Raw genomic sequence first — 17,645 nt, 5'->3', positions numbered from 1 at the left:
TGCAACATGTCTTTGCAATCTCCTATCAGCTTTTAATCTCCCTTCAGCAGAGAAGGGGCGACTGAGTGAAGGAGAGAGAGAGGACTACAGCGAGAGAGAGAGAGAGAAGGCACTCAGTGAGAGAAAGTGATAACCACTCAGTGAATGGCGCGGGGGAGGGGCCTGAAGTTATCCCCTATCTCTCCTTCCTCCCATTACTCACTTTGTTTCGCACGGCTTCTTTGCTTTTCCCTGCCTCTGGGGGAGAGGGAGCGTGCGAGCATAAGTTGCCTGCTCTGGTTTAGATGCGCGTGTGTGTGTGTGGGTGGGTGTCTACGCGTGATTTAATTTCTATTGTCTGAATACTGTGAAAGATGATGATATTCATTTTATCTTGTCGGGTTATTTAGGGCGCCTGCGTTGCAGGCAGCAACGTCAACGTTCATTCCTCACTTTGAGCTGACGAGAGCCTCAACAGTTATTATTTAGCTTGGAATGGTTGACTTGCTGAGTTTGTTCAGGCCATCCACAGTATTGGTGCTGTCCAATTTGCAAAGCGGTAGACTTTGTGAAGTTTGTGTTTGTTTAATACTTGTCTTGACGAGTCGTCTACTCGAGGAGACAGCGAGTGGATGAAAACATGGAAGTCAGGCGTGTAATTCCCTGGCCCATGGACTCACCGTACTAGTTTAGCTAAATATAAAGACTGGATCTTTACCAAAACCCGATCATTCTTTGTCCAATAACCTTCTGCACAATTTTTAAACAGCTGCACTAAACACACAACTACAGAGTGAGCGAAAGAGTAACCTGCAGCTTGCATGTTATAACATTAACACTTTAAAAAGAGATTAAGAACACTCCAATAAGACTGACTCACTAAGAAATGAAGCTCCAAACTAGATCACAACTTATTGCCAAGGTGAGAGATTGTGATTTGCACCCAATTATGGGGCAGATACAGCACGGTTTTCAGTGCGCTAATGTTTAAATAGATTGGAGATGCTTTACAGGGGCTTGTCCTCTAGCTGTTTCAGGAGATAACTAAAGAATGCCCTAGCAGTTTCTTCTTTAATTGAATTCAGAAAGTACACTATATTACTCAAGTATGTGCACTTGAGTGAGGTCCCATTCTTAATTCATAGAGTTTAATATGATGTCAGGTGTCCGCTCATGGTCTCTGCTCTAATTTGTCCCAAAGGTCAGGCCAGTCAAGTTCTTCTACACCAAACTTGCTCATGTCTTTATGGACCTTGCTTTGTGCACTGGTGCCTAGTCATGTTGGAACAGGAAGCGACCATCACCAAACTGTTCCCACAAAGTTGAAATTGTCCAAAATGTCTTGGTACTCTGACACATTAAGAATTCTTTTTACAGGAACTAAGAAGCCGAATCCAACTCCTGAAAACAACCCCACACCTTAATCTCCCCTAGACCAAACTTCACACGTGGCACAATGCAATCAGACGCATACTATTCTCCTGGCAACCAACAAACCTAGTCTCATCCATTGGACTGCCAGACAGAGAAACGTGGGTTACTTTGATAGACAGGTTGGAGGACCCACGAATCCAACCAAGCCTTCTGCCACAGCCTCTCCGGTAAAAAATTATTTAAAAAAATTTAATAATAATACTCGCTATTACCTTTTAATTGAGTGAATTTATGTGAAATTGGCATTACAACCATGAGAAATTTGTTTTGTTTCAACTGGTTAGCTCAACTAATGCCTAAACAACATAAAGGGAACATTTAATCTCAAACCCTTGCGTTTAATGACAGCCATGAGTCATTGCTTTTATTCCTGGAAAAGTTCCCACTATATGATGCATTGCAGACGGAAGCTCTCGCGTTGCAAGTTTTCAGGTTGAAGAGTTTTATAAGAGCCATATAAGACACCAAATTACAGCACAACTAGTCTAATGCGGCACAAAATATAGACAACAGGCCACACACGCTGCTGGCAGGGAAGGAAAGCGATTGCAATCTCGAGCTCAAGTGTGGCTTGATAGATAGCAGGTGAACGCGGCGAAATCAGCAGACAGGATACCTGCTCGTGTTGCAACACATCCTGTGGCCATCAATGTGTGAATAAACTCATAACAATTTTCACTCTTATTATTGCCTCCGCAGGTCTCCTATTATAGCAAAGCAAAGTGCTTTCGTAGTCTTACATTTCCACAAATTCCCCTAAAAGACCCCCATGAATATTAAATGCTATGTGGTTTTTTTTTTGTTTGTTTGTTTGTTTTTTTTGTTAGAGGGACGTAACAGTTAGAAAAGACACATGACAACCCGTGTAAATCTACTCGACTTGTAAATGAGCCTACCACAAAAATAGCTTCAAAAATCATGTAGTGTAAGGTCAGCAGAAGAAAACTCCTCCGCAAGATTTCAACATTATGCATCACAACAGCATTCAGCGTCGGAGGCTCTGGGGGCAGATGTGATTTACTGCTTGCTGTTGCTTACTGCAGAAACACAGATTTTGAACACAGGCCAAGTCTGTGTGTATGTGTGTGTCTGCGTGCACACTTTCAGACCTTATTAGGTTGTTCTTGTGGTGATGCTTAACCCCACTCAGAGTTTGGCAGCTGCTCCCCTTTCTCTCTCTGTCTGCCTTTATTTTTTTCCCTCATTCTCCCCGCGTCTTCTGTCTCCTCCTCATATATTTTTTTTTATTATTTTTGCCTCTCACTGCTCTTCCTCTCTCTCTCTCGCTCTCTGACTCTTACTCTCGTGTCCCTTGGTGCTCAATTTCTTTTTCTGCTGCTCACTCAGTGGTCCTGATGTAATGAAACGCTTCTTTCCTGGTTAATCTGAAAATAGCGGGCTTTACATAATACTAATCATTTACAAATGTTTGCAAGGTGTGTGGGAGCGTGCATGTTTCTGTGACGTGTTTGTACGCTTCATTCATATTTATATATAAGGTTCAGCTTTTTTGCAGCATAAAGCATGACACAACAGAAATTCCATTCCTATTTTGGTTGTAAAATGGACATAAAAAAACACAATGACACTAAGTGGAAGGACTAATGTTTCAATAAAAAAAGAGAAAAAATTAGACAAGATCACACTGAGAAAAAAATATATTGACAATTTAGACAGTATATCTAACCAGCCAACTTTGAGGCAATAAAAATATGCAGATTTTTTTTTTTCTACAACTGCTGATTGCACAGGGACTGTCTGCTGCAAAACTCTGCCTGTAGACTGTGAAAGAAAACACATGCAAACCTGCAGCTACCGTTTTACCAAGCATCTGTGCCTTTTCCTCTTCAAAGGTGTGACTTTTTTAAAAATGCATCACTTTAGTCTGACTGCTCATATTTCTTGAACTGTCTGACTTTTCAGCAAGTAACACGGTGGGAAAATGCTGTGCTATTATTACTACATTAATGTGGAATAAAATCCAATTAGTGGGAAAACCAAAGTTTTGAAGACTAAAAAAATACATAAATTGCAGTTGTTTTTATGCGATTTTTTTTGGCACATTAAAGCTCTGACTACCAGGCTCGTGGCTATGAGAGAGAGAGAGCTGTGTTAGATCAAAGCAATAACAAGGATCCGCTTTCAGAAAGGACTTTCCCTCAAAAATGGGTTTATCCAAGTGACCTAACCCAAAATACACGAATAAATGCTGGTCTGGAAGTGAATCCTATCAGACTTGGCTTAAACATAAGAAAAAAAAAAACATTCTGTTACAGTTGGAAAGATGAATTATAGTTCCAAGATTTCTGAGACGGGGAGATAACAGTGTTGTAATTGTGTTGATCTAGTGGGAAAAGACATATGAGACCAGTCTCTAAGTTTTCCTCTAATGGGTAACATAAACACAGACTGCAGATACAACCAGATGCTATCTGAGTCAAAGTGTGTCTGCTTCGGGACATCTGATTTTAGTGAAGCGATATATCCTCCTTAGATGTTCATAAAGTCTACTTATAAAGACAACTTTGAAAAATAAAAACATTCAAGGACATGTGAGCACATTGGTAACGTACAGTGACACAAAGACGCACACACACACAAACGGGGCATGCGTCCACACACCCATTGTTTGGCTGCACCTGGTCTATTAAGGAACAGGATAGATGGGACTAGGGGACTGTGTGAATGTTTGTGTCAGCATGCACGTGTGTGTGTGTGTGTGTGTGTATTCATTTGTGACTGTGCACAAGCTCAGAAGCCAAACATCTGCAACAATGACGCATCTTTGAATAAGAGTATACACACGCACACACACAGCATGCATATTATTAAAATGATGTCTCACATTGCGTCTACTTCTTGATTCCTTCACTTTATCTTTATGTGTGCCTTTTAAAGAAAATTACAATTAATTAATTCTTAATGGCATTACCTGACATATAATATGGGGGCTAATTAATGCAATTCAATTTCATTCATTTTATTTATACAGCACCAAATCACAACAACAGTCACCTCGAGGCGCATTATATTGAAAGGTAGACCCTACAATAATACATAGAGAGGAAAATCCCAACAACTCATATGATCTAATATGAGCAAGCACTTTGGCAACAGTGGGAAGGAAAAACTCCCTTTTAACAGGAAGAAACCTCCAGCAGAACCAGGCTCAGCGAGGGGCGGCCAAGTGGTTTAAATCACAGACACTGTGGTGGCAGACTGTTTTATTTAAAACGTTAATAATGTATATTACTGACAGGACACAGAGCGAAATGTTAGGCTTTTTGCTGTGTCACCCGCTTATGTTACTACAAGGTAATTAGCAGGCTAAGAATTATATGTTACCCACTCCATGCATTTGATTTCACAATGGCAATGGTAGCTGCCTCACAAAAACACAATGCTAACATGTATTTCAGAATAACAACAAGAATTTCTACACCCAACTCTTTGGGTTTGTATTGAAAAGTTCAATGTTCTTAACATTGCAAAAAAAATACTAAGAATGCAAACACAGTTAAATCAAGCAGAAAGATTCCAAGTGACTCAAAAAAACCCCACAAAACAAAACCAAAAAACCCATTCATGAATTAATTACCACAAAACCTCAGTGACAAGAGGTTTCAAATTTTTGATTAGAAGGCTGAGATCCTGAGGCTCTATGAATTGATACATTCTAAGCATTTTTGCTCCCTCTGTGTCTGCATTTTTCATCCACTGCAACAGTTCTATACATCCGTTATACAGAGGTGTGAATACCATGCTGATGATGTTCACACTATCATTTCAGTGGCCATTTAGTGCACAGAGAATGACTGAAAATGAAGCCCCAAACATCTGTTCAAGCTGGACAGGAAGTGTCTCATCTGTTTCATATGGAAAAAAAAAAACCAGTGAAGGTCTGCAGCCACAGATGCACCGAAGACCAAACTCAGTCAGCTCTCACTAAAACTTCTTAGCTGCAAAGACAAGCAATACAGACAACACAACAGTGTCTTTAGCTTTGGCTCTATCCACTGAGCTACACAGGACAACAAGAACACAATACGAGTCAATATATATATATATATATATATATATATACTCTAGGAGCAAACAAGTCTGGAACAGTTGAAGCTGTGCTGAGTTGTGTCAGGCCCTGTTGTCTTGTACAGCCAGATAGTGATAAAGGGAGAGAGAGTGAGAAGGAGAACAAAAGAGAAACGTTCTTAAGGGAAATTGAGTGTACAAGATGCATCATGCCAGTGGAGCAGAATTCATAAACGAACTAGCACACAGACACACACACACACAAACATGCACACACTAGTGGAGAATTCCTAATGAGTGAAGACCTCACATGGGACACAATGGGGGAGGCAGAAAGAAGAGGGAGGAGCAAAGGCTGAAAGAGAGAGGGAAAGAGACTGTGAGCGGGAAGGAGAAGAAGTGATGTATCTTTCTCTAGCTTTTACTCCTTATCAAGTATGCATGCCACTGAGCGAGTGTGTATTATAACTTCAGGGGCGGATGTGAGTTTCCACCGAGACGAGTTAAAAGTGAAAATCTCTGCATTCTGCTCGCACACGCACACACTCACACCTTTTTTTTTTGGTGGGGGGGGGGGAGAATCGGCGGCCGCACGCACACATGCCCTGGGCGATCTTGCTACCTCGCCAAGAGGTCCTTGGGCCGCCAAGGTTGCCATGGCATTACTTGCCCACAAACACACACATACACACACACATCCACTTCCGCACTCTCTCCCTCTCACTTTCCCTCTCACGCACACCAGAGCAGGGTGTGACTCCATGTCCTTAAGTGAAGTGGATTAAAGTGTCAAGATGACTGGTCGAGCCAGAGTGTGATCGTGCGTACTGTATATTTTTGATTGTGTGTGGGCCTGTGTGGTGTGAATATGAATACGGGTGCTGCACTTTTAAATTCTTCTCTAAATCTACTTTTTCCACTTGCTTTCTCGCAGTGAATTAGGTGCGGCACTGTGATGACGATTTCCGTGTTTAAACACGAGATGTACTTAAAGCGTTTGGGCGCGTCACAGCGAAGTGGTAATTGGCGCACGTCAGCAAAGATGTAGGTGGGAATGAACTCTTATCTTATTTTTTTTTATTACCTTTTGGGTTTGGCAGGATATCTGTACTGCACTTCTTTTCAAATTTTAAAATGTTCTCTCCTTCTTTTTAACATAGGCGGTTATTTCGTAATGTTCCCTCACCCTGTCTGAACGCTAGAAGAGACACATCCTTTTGTTACAATGCATGGGCGAAGTGTCTCCCCTGGGCAACTCACATGTTAGGCAGAGATCAGAATAAGCCTTGCAAAACACTGAAAAACTGAAGAACTAAAGTTAAAAAAAACTAATACAACTAATACTACATGTTAATTTATTGCTCCTTACTCCGTGTTTGTGGAAAGACATGCTTTTATTAATGAGCTCAGATACTTGGGTGGATAAAAAGAGAAAAAGTCATTAGTGGTCATTTGTCAATCAACTTTAAGTCATTTACTGGAAGCACTTTTGGTCAAACTATTTACCGTAATTTTCTCGAGCTTCTTTTTCTCCTATTTGTCAAATTGCATCACTCACTATTATCCAGACAAGGGCCGATTGTGTGGAAGAACTTGTGATTTAAAGAAGAGATGGGGAAAGGAAAGCAGAGGCAAGGCAACAGAGCCAAGAGACAGAGGAGAAGGGGAAGGCAGGCAGGGTTTTCAAATTAACTATTGGTCAGGGGTCAGATGGACATTTAATCTAACCAATCAGCTTCCTAATTACAGAAGTGCTGCCAGATTGGTGTATCCTATGCATTGGTGCGTATGTGTGTGTGTGTGTGTGTGTATGTAGCTGGCTAGAGTTGCGTGTAGAGGTCTTGTTGTAGCAAAATGAACATCTGGCCTTAATATTGGTTCCATGTGTGAACACACACACGTGTGTGTGTCTATGTCCGTGCACATATGTGCACACACACTTAGCCTGCGGTGAATTGCTCCTGCCTTACACCAAAAATGAGAGAGCGAGTGCGGAAGGAAAAGAAGAGAGAGAGAGAGAGAGAGAAAGAGAGCCCCACAAAGAGAAACACACAAGGACCAATGGGCTAGATGTGCAAGCCATGGCAGAAAAACACAGAAATAGAAAAGGACACACATAGCCACACATGCATGCGCACATACACACACTTCCAGTAGTGTGTATGTAAGTTGATTGTAACAGTAATTGATGTAAACGTCTAAATTACAGCTAGGAGCTAAAATAACCACTGTGTTTTACCGTTGCCATGTCGACATGATGAAAAACACCTGGTTGGTTCTCTGCTGGGGTGGGTGGAACACATGTTTCACTGGCGCCCAGCTAAACCAATGAAAACGCTCAATGTGTAAGTGACATGCGCCTGAACGAATAATATGCTCCCAACAGCGAGAGGCCATCTGAACAGACGGCATGAATATATTATACACATATAAGATATTATAAGATATTTGTATAGTTCTGCTTTATCAGCAAAAAATATATAAATAAAGAAACAAATCAATCGAAATCTACACTAAAATTATCCAAATTGTTTTAATGGCTTTCCTAAAGCTGTGCCAGAGGGGTGTGGTTTGTAATAAATAGGACAATTCACTGAGTGCCAGTAAAGTTCATACAATCACAGGAAAGTGTTTCTTAATACCCCAGAAGGATCAGTGCCTTATCTCGCTGCTTCCCCTTAACAGGAAGTTCAGCTACATATGGCAGCCCTGGAGCAAATAATAATTCAATGTCAAGGACACTTCAGCAAATGAGACATGTCAGGCACATGGGATGGAGGCTGAATGTCATATTTGAGGAAGCTCTGACTAATCTAAAGTCTAAACCTTGCTGCCAAATCCTGTGATTATAAAGTCAATTATGCGTCCTTTTCTAGGGCTGCTGACTGATTTTACGCTTTTGGAAATGGTGTGATGTGGCAAGCAGGTTGAGAAGAAACATTTCAGATTTTTTTTTCCCTTCTAACCCAAGTCAGACTTAGTCAATCAGACAATTCAAAACAGTCCTAAACAGAGGATTACCATTCGAACACGAGCCAACACCGAGTCAAGGCAAATTCTTGATTTACACGAGCCAAAAATGCCAAGCTGTCACCTTCGAACTGCGCATGTTGTCAGCTGTAATGTGCGTGTGCGAGCGTGACATGTGTGGAAAACCCAAAATGGGTCTAAATGCGGTTAAAATGGTGTAATTTGTTTTTCAAGCTAAATGTAATATTCCTAGCAGACAATGAGACCGCTGTGAACTGTCACAGAGCATAAAGCCGCACACTGGTTTTAACTGTGACACGCACGAACATTCCCATCAGCGGACGGGCGCGCAGCTCACACATGAGGGACGCGCACATGCTCACACATGAGCGTAAAGGCCACTGTTTCCACAGACAGACACATAAACACACGCAGGTAAAAATTATAGCAAACAGGTTGTCCGATTATGTTTCTGTTACGCCAAACACAGCCTGGGTTTTATACACTAGGCACATTACCTCACACACACACACACACACACACACACACACACACACACACACACACACACACACACACACACACAAAGACGGAAACTCAGACACTTGTGTTTTTTTTCTTTCCAACATGGCCTGTGTTTATTTGAGTCTGTGTCCTGATGGGAAATGTGACTGCTACACAAACAAACCGAGCAGCCCAGAAGAGACAACTTGGTGTGAGGGTGTATAAGAGCGAGAGGGAGAGAGAGGGCAAGAGAGAGAATGGATGAATATTAGTATGTCTTCCTTTTTCCTACACGCACACACATCTGCACACAACGCACACAAACTGCAGCAAGACACGGCGAACGCAGCTCTTTTAACCCTTCCAATAATAGAGTATATAGGATGCTAAAAGCGTGCACAAGAGCAGCCTCGTCTATGAGGTGAATTTTGTTAGGATGTCTGTAGGAAAAAAAAAATGTGCCTTTGAGCTTAGACCCCTCTCAACTGCTGTATTGATGTTTAATGGCTGTTGGACCTGTCGATAGTCAGCCGGTACTGAAGCAGTGGGTCGGATATGCAGTTTGCTGCCTCAGCAATGGCCGAATGCGTCGATAAATGAAGAAATCAACTAACCAACATCAAAAGGGTTCTTTCTGTACACTAAATATTGCCTACTGTACACTGCCAGGATTATGAAATAATTTGAAAAGACCAGAGCAGGAATCTGAACCATACTGACCTATATACAGTACTGTGCTGTGTGTCTTGAGTAACAATTCATTGAAATATGTGCAAACATCTATGAAAATATAGTACATAAGGTAAAAACAGTTGTTTGATTCTAACAGCTTGAATGTGACTGTCTGAACTCTCTGAACTCGCAGCTTTCTTGTCATTTCTCTAAGTATTACAAGAAAGTATAGTTCTTGAAGCTTCTTGAAGGACATTTATAGCTTTTCTTTGAATGTTAGTCCTTTTTATTCTGTCAAGATGATCCCACACTGCTTTAATAACATTGAGGTTTGGGCTCTGGGAATGGTTTTGTTGCATTTATCGCCATGGTGTTGCATGGTGGATCGAAATCTGATGATACTTTTCTGCGTTCATAACAAGATCCCCAACACGACTGATTGAAATGCAGCCCCAAGCCGTCACAGAACCTCCACTGCGCTTTACAGGTGGCTGTAGACACTTTTGGTTACGACGGCTTCTGTACATATTTATGACGATCCAAAGATTTCAACCTTGGATTCATCACACAAGACCTGTTGCCACTGGCATTTCTCAGCTTTTCCTTAAAAATGGCTTCTTGACAGCCACCCTTCGACTGGGACTTTACGGCTTTTGGTAACAGCTGAGGGATCACCTGAAGTACCAGATGCATCGCTCAAAAAACATTCTTCAAAAAATGTTCAGGTGCAAGGACTAGAAAAGCAACTAATGTGCTGCTTTCACAGAAAAACTTTGAAAGATTCTCAGAAATGTTGGAGAACTACTGTTCAAGACGAAAAGAGAAGATGACTCCTTGGAAGCGAAATATAAAAAAAGAGTGGGCGTCTCAAGACTTTTTGCAGAGTTCTGTACTTTACATAAACATGTGATAGAAACCGAGATATGTAAAACTTGTCAGTGGCTGTTAGCCTCAAACACGTTCCTTTTTCTAACCTTTGGTGAAATTTGTTGATAATTAGGTGGCGTAAACACAGGAAGAGAGGAGAAGCGATGTGCGTGCAAAAACCATCGTCTGTCGGTGAAATTCAGGAACTTGTGGTGCGGCACAAGTGAAGGGGTACCTTCATGTTAACTACTGTGAGCTTTGAGGTGAGCAATTGCAGCAACAACCACTGGCCACAAGATACACTGTTTATTGACATATAACAGGGAGGGAAATATACAAAAGGGTTATGCACACAACCAGAATGTCCACTAGCATCCAGCTAGAAAACAATGGGCAATGACTGGATAGGTTTATAACTAAACAGGGTTGTTCAGGTGTTTCTCACCTCCTAGACAAGTTTTCCAGCTTTAAAATGAAACCACTTTTTAAAGTACTTTTCTCGACTCTCAAGGGATGTTCCATGAGGTAAACAAAGGTACACAAGTTCTCGAGAAGGAACGGTAAAGTATATCTTTATATCAAAGGCAATTTGAAGTTCACTCTGAGGGGTATTTGTAGAGAGCGAAAAGCACAGTGACAAAAAAAGCTCTAAAACAAAGATAATATTCAGATAACACAGATAAGTCAAAGAACACAATTTTTACTCAGTTTTTGATTTTAAAAAGCATTAAGAATACAAACGCACAGGCTCAGACAAACACACAGTTTCTCTCACACACACACACTGACTCAAACATAAGCTCTATAATTTCCTGTAGCGGATATAAAGGGATGCTAAATTATCAGCACAGAAAATAAGTTAAATTCACGCTTTAATTTCCTCGCAAAACACACACGCGCACACACAAGTGCTCGGAATGCAAATGGAGACACAATGCACGTAATCAAGTACACAAGCAGGGGTAAGCACGCAGACACACGTGTACACCGAAATGTACGCGGAAGGAAAGAAACAGAAAGAAAGGATAAAAGAAAATTGAAAGCCAAGTAATGAGAACTTTATGGAATTACAGCTCTGTGTCTGTGTGTGTGTCTAGTCTGTGTGTGTGCGCGAGCGCGTGTGAGCGTGTGCGTCCTTTAAACATAATTAGCTCCATCGGGCAGAAATGTAAACGAGAGAAACTTTAATGAAACTCTTCTCTGATCTGCTGAAAGCACACATTCCCGTTTATCTCTCTCAGTTCGGTCTCTCTATTTTCTCTCTCTGTCTCTCACATGGAATTGAATGTCACGCATGGGACTTTTAAAACCTCAAATGCCCGTGTTTCAATACTGCAATATGACCACACTGTGTTTGTAAGGCCAAATCCACACTTTCTTTTGCTTATGTGCATTTATGCAGTCCGTGTCGTCCTTGAGGTGGAATTCCCCTCGGAAACACAAGCTGGAATTTATTAGATGATGTACGTTTTGGACAGAGTCACACATGTTCGGGTATATCTACATATGTTCACATATGTTTGGCTCGGAGGCAAACCTTTCTCAGCCCTACTTAACTGGAAAAACCGCCATTACTCAAAGTCTGCCTCGTTCCATTTATAAACTCAAACATCAACCGAGCTTTTAGCTTAATTTCATCTCTAAACCTCATTCGCTTTCTATCCTTGTCTCATACAGTCAGTAAAACAGCTAGAAAATAACATTTCAGACTGAGAAAATGTCTTCAATGTAATAAATCACTATGAAAACAAAGCCAATAGTGGGCCAATGTCTCAACAAGGCAATGCTGTGCGGCAATTATAGATCAGGGCTTTCAAAAGAAAATATTCTCTCCCCTCCACCGAGCAAAAAGCCTCACAAAACCGGAATACTAAGAACTGTGGGTTCTTTATGTGTATGTGTGAGTGCACACCTGCGTGGGAGCGTTTGTGCACGTCTGATGGCTTTTGTGTGCGTGAGGTGTGTATCGATCCCCGCGTATTGGGCGAGTTGTCCTTTGAGGAAAAGAAGGGAAATGAAAGAAAAAGAACGAGAGGAAAAAGGAGGAGGAAGACAGATCGATGCAGCGGACAGTAGAAAGAACAAGTAAGGATGAGGGAAACATACAAAAACCACAGAACCACATGCACACACTCTCACAAACGCACACAGGTTGGGATGAAATATGACTGGCCATTTGTTTCCATATTTGCCGGGTTTTAATCATATACTTCCTCCCTACTAAATCACTCCCTGCATCCCTCCATCACTGCCTTCCGCCTCCTCTTGAACTATTTGGATTTTGGATGGATTTTTAACAGACTCTGCCCTCTTGAGTCCACATGCCACATTTAAATTACACCAAAAGTTTGTTTTTGTGTGTGTTCAAAGCTATTTCTGATTCTTTTTTTTTTTTTTTGCATTAGTGCCCCTCCCTCACCCCGCCCAGTGATGAGTCAACTCCAGCCCATGTGTCTATGTGTGCCGGGCATATTTATGTTTGTGTGTGTCAGTGCAAGCCATGGAAACTGAGAATAAATACTGTGCAGTGAGAAGAGGAAGAAGAAAAGGCCATACCTTATGAAGCTACTTAAGCAACAAGTCGTGTTCAGCTTCGTCTCTAATAAACTGCTTGTTTCTCATCTCCTTTTATTCTTTTTTTAGTTGTTTTCATCTTCAAAGATTCACTCTGGGTCTTTGTCTGTTTATGTAAACATCTGCTCTTTTCTTTAGGCTCTCATAGGCAGCACAGATGCAAATGGAACAGTCAGAGATGGCTCATACGAAACTTGGTCTTCACAAAACATAGAAGATATTTAAAATGAGCTGCTACCCTTACTGGCCTGCTGATGGGTCGGCCATTGCAAACCTGAAGCAGCCAAATCGTTTTTTAAGTGAGCGGTTCGCAGACGTTTTCAGGCCTGGAAATGGACTGACATTTATACAGCTCTTTTCTGGTCTTACTGACCACTTAACGCACTTTAAGCCACAGGCCACATTTGCCCATACAGAGCTTTAAGCACTTTATCTGCCTCACATCCACAGCAGCGACTCTATTCGCCACGAGCGACATCACCCCCACAGTTTGAGAACTACTGGTTTACATCTAGAGACAGACAACAATTCACGCTCACATTCACACCTCTGAGTAATTTAGAATCACCAGTTAACATAGTCCCACTAACTGCACATCTCTAAAGCCAGAGTACTTGAAGAGAACCGATGCAGACGCGGGGAGAACATGGAAACTCTCGACAGAAAGGCCCTAGCGAGATGGTGGATTGAAACCCAAGATCTTCTTACTGTGGGGCAACAGTGCTAACCACTGTTCCACCACAATGCCCTCCTCTGAATGTGAATGTGAATGGTTGTGTGTCTCTCAGTGATGGCCCTGCAGTCACAGGGTCCAGGGTGGACCCCCCTCTAAATGAATGGATGAATGGTTTATATCCATAGCTTTGGAGGAAATGTGTATACAATAATGGAAAAAAGAGATAATATTCATCCTGATGGAACGATGATGATTTAAAAAGCCTCAAATGTGAATATTTGACTCTGCAAAAACATTTCATAATATTAGTGAATATCTAAAATAAGCATACATGTCAAACTGTCAGACTGTTAAGAATAACACTGAGTGAGAGTGAAAGTGAAAAACGTGCTCGCCAAATTTACAAATCTGTATTGACCAGTCTCCTTTTGTTCTGTACATTTATAATTTTGAAAAGATTTTCTTGACTAGCTGCTCTTTCCATAAAGAGCAAGCAAGAAAGGGGTGAGTGATTTGTTATACTCTTATCTCCGTCTGACTTTTCCCGTCTACGTCTTTTTATCTTAATCTTCCACTGTTCTCTCTCACGCATGCACGCATGTTCTCTCTATCTGTGCCTCCTTCTTTCAGTCTTAGCCTCCCACTCTCTCACAGAGACACACTGCCCCACCCACGATAATGAGTAAACCTCTTGCTGCCCCACCCTGCCCAGCCTGCCAAGTTACTGCCAACACCTCACACAGACAAACACACATTCACACACATCCAAAAGGCCAAACCCCAAGTCCTACAAAGGGCCCATGGACTCGAATCACACAGCAGCATATCCGTACACACACTAAGAACACAACTTTAACACTCACTACTACTATTTACGCAGCCCCAAGTCAAACCCTGACACCACACACACTCGTACACACACACACTAACTCATACTTATATATATACAGAGAGAGAGAGAAAGTTCAGTCTATTCTGATCTAATGTGATCATAGCCAATAAGCTCTGTGGTGCAGGCAAACCACAGTTTGTTACTGCCAGTCAATGACATCACTGTGAAGTCAAAAGCATTGTGGTCCACAAAGTAGGGTGAGGGAGCTGACTGACACGTGGTAGCCATGGGAACTGTCAGTTTTCCTCCCCGTTTCCATAGCAGCGGGTGGTTTTCTCACTGTTGTGAGTTCAATTTTTTTAAAGAAGATGAATGCCGCCTATGGGAAAGGAAATGATGTCATGGAATCATATGCACAGGGACAGATATGAACACACGCAAGCATTTGGGTACACACTCTGCTAGCCAACCCAAATCTGCTTAAGCCCTCAAAATATGATGGAAGAATAAAAGATTACAGTGTATGGGCTCAATGCATGAGATCTAATCCTCACATCTGAGTGAAAGGAAAGATGAGTTTAAGATGAAAGTGTATTAATAGAAGGTCCCTGATAACTAAGGCTTCTCAGCAGGCAGGATCTGGCTACAGAGGCCTAGCTACAAAGGCTCCCATTCAGAGAGCTACACGCAAAAGTCAGGGTGTAAATGAGACAAAGAAGAAGGATTTTCATCTCATTAGAATGAGATGAAAAGCAGGGGGTTTTTGCATGTTCCACCTTACCCTTAGCAAGGACTGGGATTCCTCTTTATTGGCTCCTCCTTTCCCTTCCTGTCCTCCGCCACCACCACCAGTACTTCCTCCTCCTGTGTACTGCTGGGGGGTCATCTGGCTCTGCTTCTCGCCAGCTCCAGCCCCACCTGAAGCGGTTGATCCTGGTCTCCCTCCTCCATACTTGGCATCTGCCAAAAAGGACTTTGTATCTCCCAAAAATGACTTGGTGTCTCCCAGGTAAACCATGCTAGGTGAGGCCACGCCTCTTTTCTGCTGTGAGACTTCGTGATTGGCTGGGACAAAAGACAGCGACAGTGGGGAGGTGAAAAGAGATGGGCTCCCACTTCCTGCACCTCTTTCAGGTCCCATTCTCTCCTTAGGCACCCAAAGTAAGCCGTGGGCCTGCTCACCCCCTCTTTCCCCCAGTCCTCTTGTCTCACCAAGAACCCAGCCCTTTTCCCGTTCTCTTTCTTTCTCCTCAACACCCTCACTTTTTACCAGCCCGCCTGCCTCTTCTCTGCCACCTTCGGCCAACCGTCCCTCAGGCGGCGCCAGGGAGTAGAGGAGGCGGATATCCCCTTTGCTCTCTTCTTTAATGGCTAAAGTAGAAGGCGCTGAGCAGCCATTGGCCAAGAGTGTTAGGGAAGGAGTCAGTGAGGTGGGCAAGGAGGTTGTCGTGAATGAGCCTAACGAGGGAGAGGAGTCGTGACAGTGAGCTGAGTTGAAATGGTCGAGGAGGGCTGATGAATCTGGAGCCGTGAAGTCGCAACGTCGACAGCGACAACACGCGTGGACACGCCTGCCGAGAGAAAAGAGCAGTGTGTAAATTACTCATGAATACAAAACGGACCTTCAGAAGGAACAAAATATTCAGCATTAAAATACACACTAGTACATATTGTTTGCTTTTATGTTAACCATAAAGTAATACTGCTAATTGCAAAAATAAGCAGTTTATTCTTGAGTTGCTCAAACCTTCTCTGAACAAATGCATTGCAAGTCACATCGGAGACGTGACTTTTTTTGTCACGGTCTGCGGAGGCAGACCGTGCGGAAATGTGTGTGGTGGACCCAGGAGCGAACACAAGCGAGGATGCAGGAGTGGAGTTAAACAAAAGCGAGCCTTTTATTCTGGCTGATGAAAGGAACAAAACAGAGTGAGGGCAGCATAAGAGTAATAGTTCAAACAGAAACCTAAACTGGACATAAACTAAGGAAAAGCTATGGCTGGAGATACGGAACACAGGGGGTGGTAACACAGACGACGCGACACAGACTACATGAAACACAGAGACTAAATACACAAGAGGGATGATCAGGGGAAGTGGCCACACATGGGAACACAGCTGACACAGATAAACATAACAAGACATGGCAGGAGTAAACAACACTGACGGGAGACTGTCAAAGTAAAACAGGAAGTACACAGGTGCAAACAGGAGGAGAGAGAGAGCGCGGGCATAGTGGGCTGGGGAAACATGGAATGAAACAAGGAGGGGAGATGAGGGCTCACAGATACATAGAGGGGCACACAGGGGATAAAAGTCACAAGGGGAAGTCAAATAAGGAACAACACAACAGGACAACTTAGGAAACATGGCCTAAATAAGGAACGAAATACAAAAATATAAGAAACTAAGAATACTGGGCCCACATGGCCCAGGACCATGACATTTTTGAAAAGGAGATCCCGTCATCAGTGGTTATCTTCACCGTGCATGAGTCACAGTGAAGTCAAAGTAACACTAATAAGGCTGAACGTAAGAGGAAAGACTTAAGTAACTAGTTTTGTTACTGGCAACAAGAAAGTCAGTTCATGTTTGAATCTATTGCTCTAAAATGTAAATACAATTAATTCCAATAGGATTTTCATCACTCACAGTTTGAAGAAAATCCACCCCCTGTACTGACTAAACCTAAAGTGCATTTGCCCCTGCCTAAATTCCCCCAAACACTCAGGTAGAGTTTCACAGAGCTCGAGGCCAACAAAGTGACTCAGTGCCCCACTAAATCACAGTGAATTACTTCAAAATCGTGAGGACCATAAATGAACCTGAATGACATGTACTGGATCGCCCATCAATAAACCACCTTCATTTCCTGCTGGCGAGGGCGACCAGCGATATATCTGATACACAGCGTCAAGATTTTTTCCTGGCACACACAACAGCCGTGATGCTTCTTGTGCAGGCCAACAAGCAAAGCATTAAACCATCTAGAACAAGAACTTGTGTGTTGTTTACAGTGGACCTCGGCAGGCTCGGTTTGCCCCGCAGCTGTCACAGACAGATATACCAACACATGAATAAATGTTTCACAGAATAATGAAGCTGTTC

General features: G+C 42.5%; 1 protein-coding gene and 1 long non-coding RNA gene across 4 annotated transcripts in view; one reads left to right on the top strand and one right to left on the bottom strand.

Moving 5' to 3' along the window:
* The window catches only part of trps1 (trichorhinophalangeal syndrome I), a 113,880-nt gene that overhangs the window by 32,988 nt on the left and 63,247 nt on the right, over window positions 1–17,645 (bottom strand). For all 3 annotated transcript variants that reach the window (XM_026157259.2, XM_026157260.2, XM_026157261.2), the window contains exon 9: window positions 15,319–16,108. In XM_026157259.2, coding sequence (XP_026013044.2) covers window positions 15,319–16,108 — 790 coding nt within the window. The remainder of the gene's footprint in view (window positions 1–15,318; window positions 16,109–17,645) is intronic.
* Window positions 6,377–13,061, top strand: LOC145423796 (uncharacterized). The gene is made up of 3 exons (XR_013904838.1): window positions 6,377–6,486; window positions 10,589–10,718; window positions 12,861–13,061. It is a non-coding gene; the product is annotated as an uncharacterized LOC145423796 (long non-coding RNA).

Source organism: Astatotilapia calliptera, chromosome 22 (genome assembly GCF_964374335.1).
Source record: "Astatotilapia calliptera chromosome 22, fAstCal68.1, whole genome shotgun sequence".
Lineage (NCBI taxonomy): Eukaryota > Metazoa > Chordata > Actinopteri > Cichliformes > Cichlidae > Astatotilapia > Astatotilapia calliptera.
The sequence above is the reverse complement of the archived record's forward strand: the minus strand, read 5'-3'. Positions and strand labels throughout refer to the sequence as shown.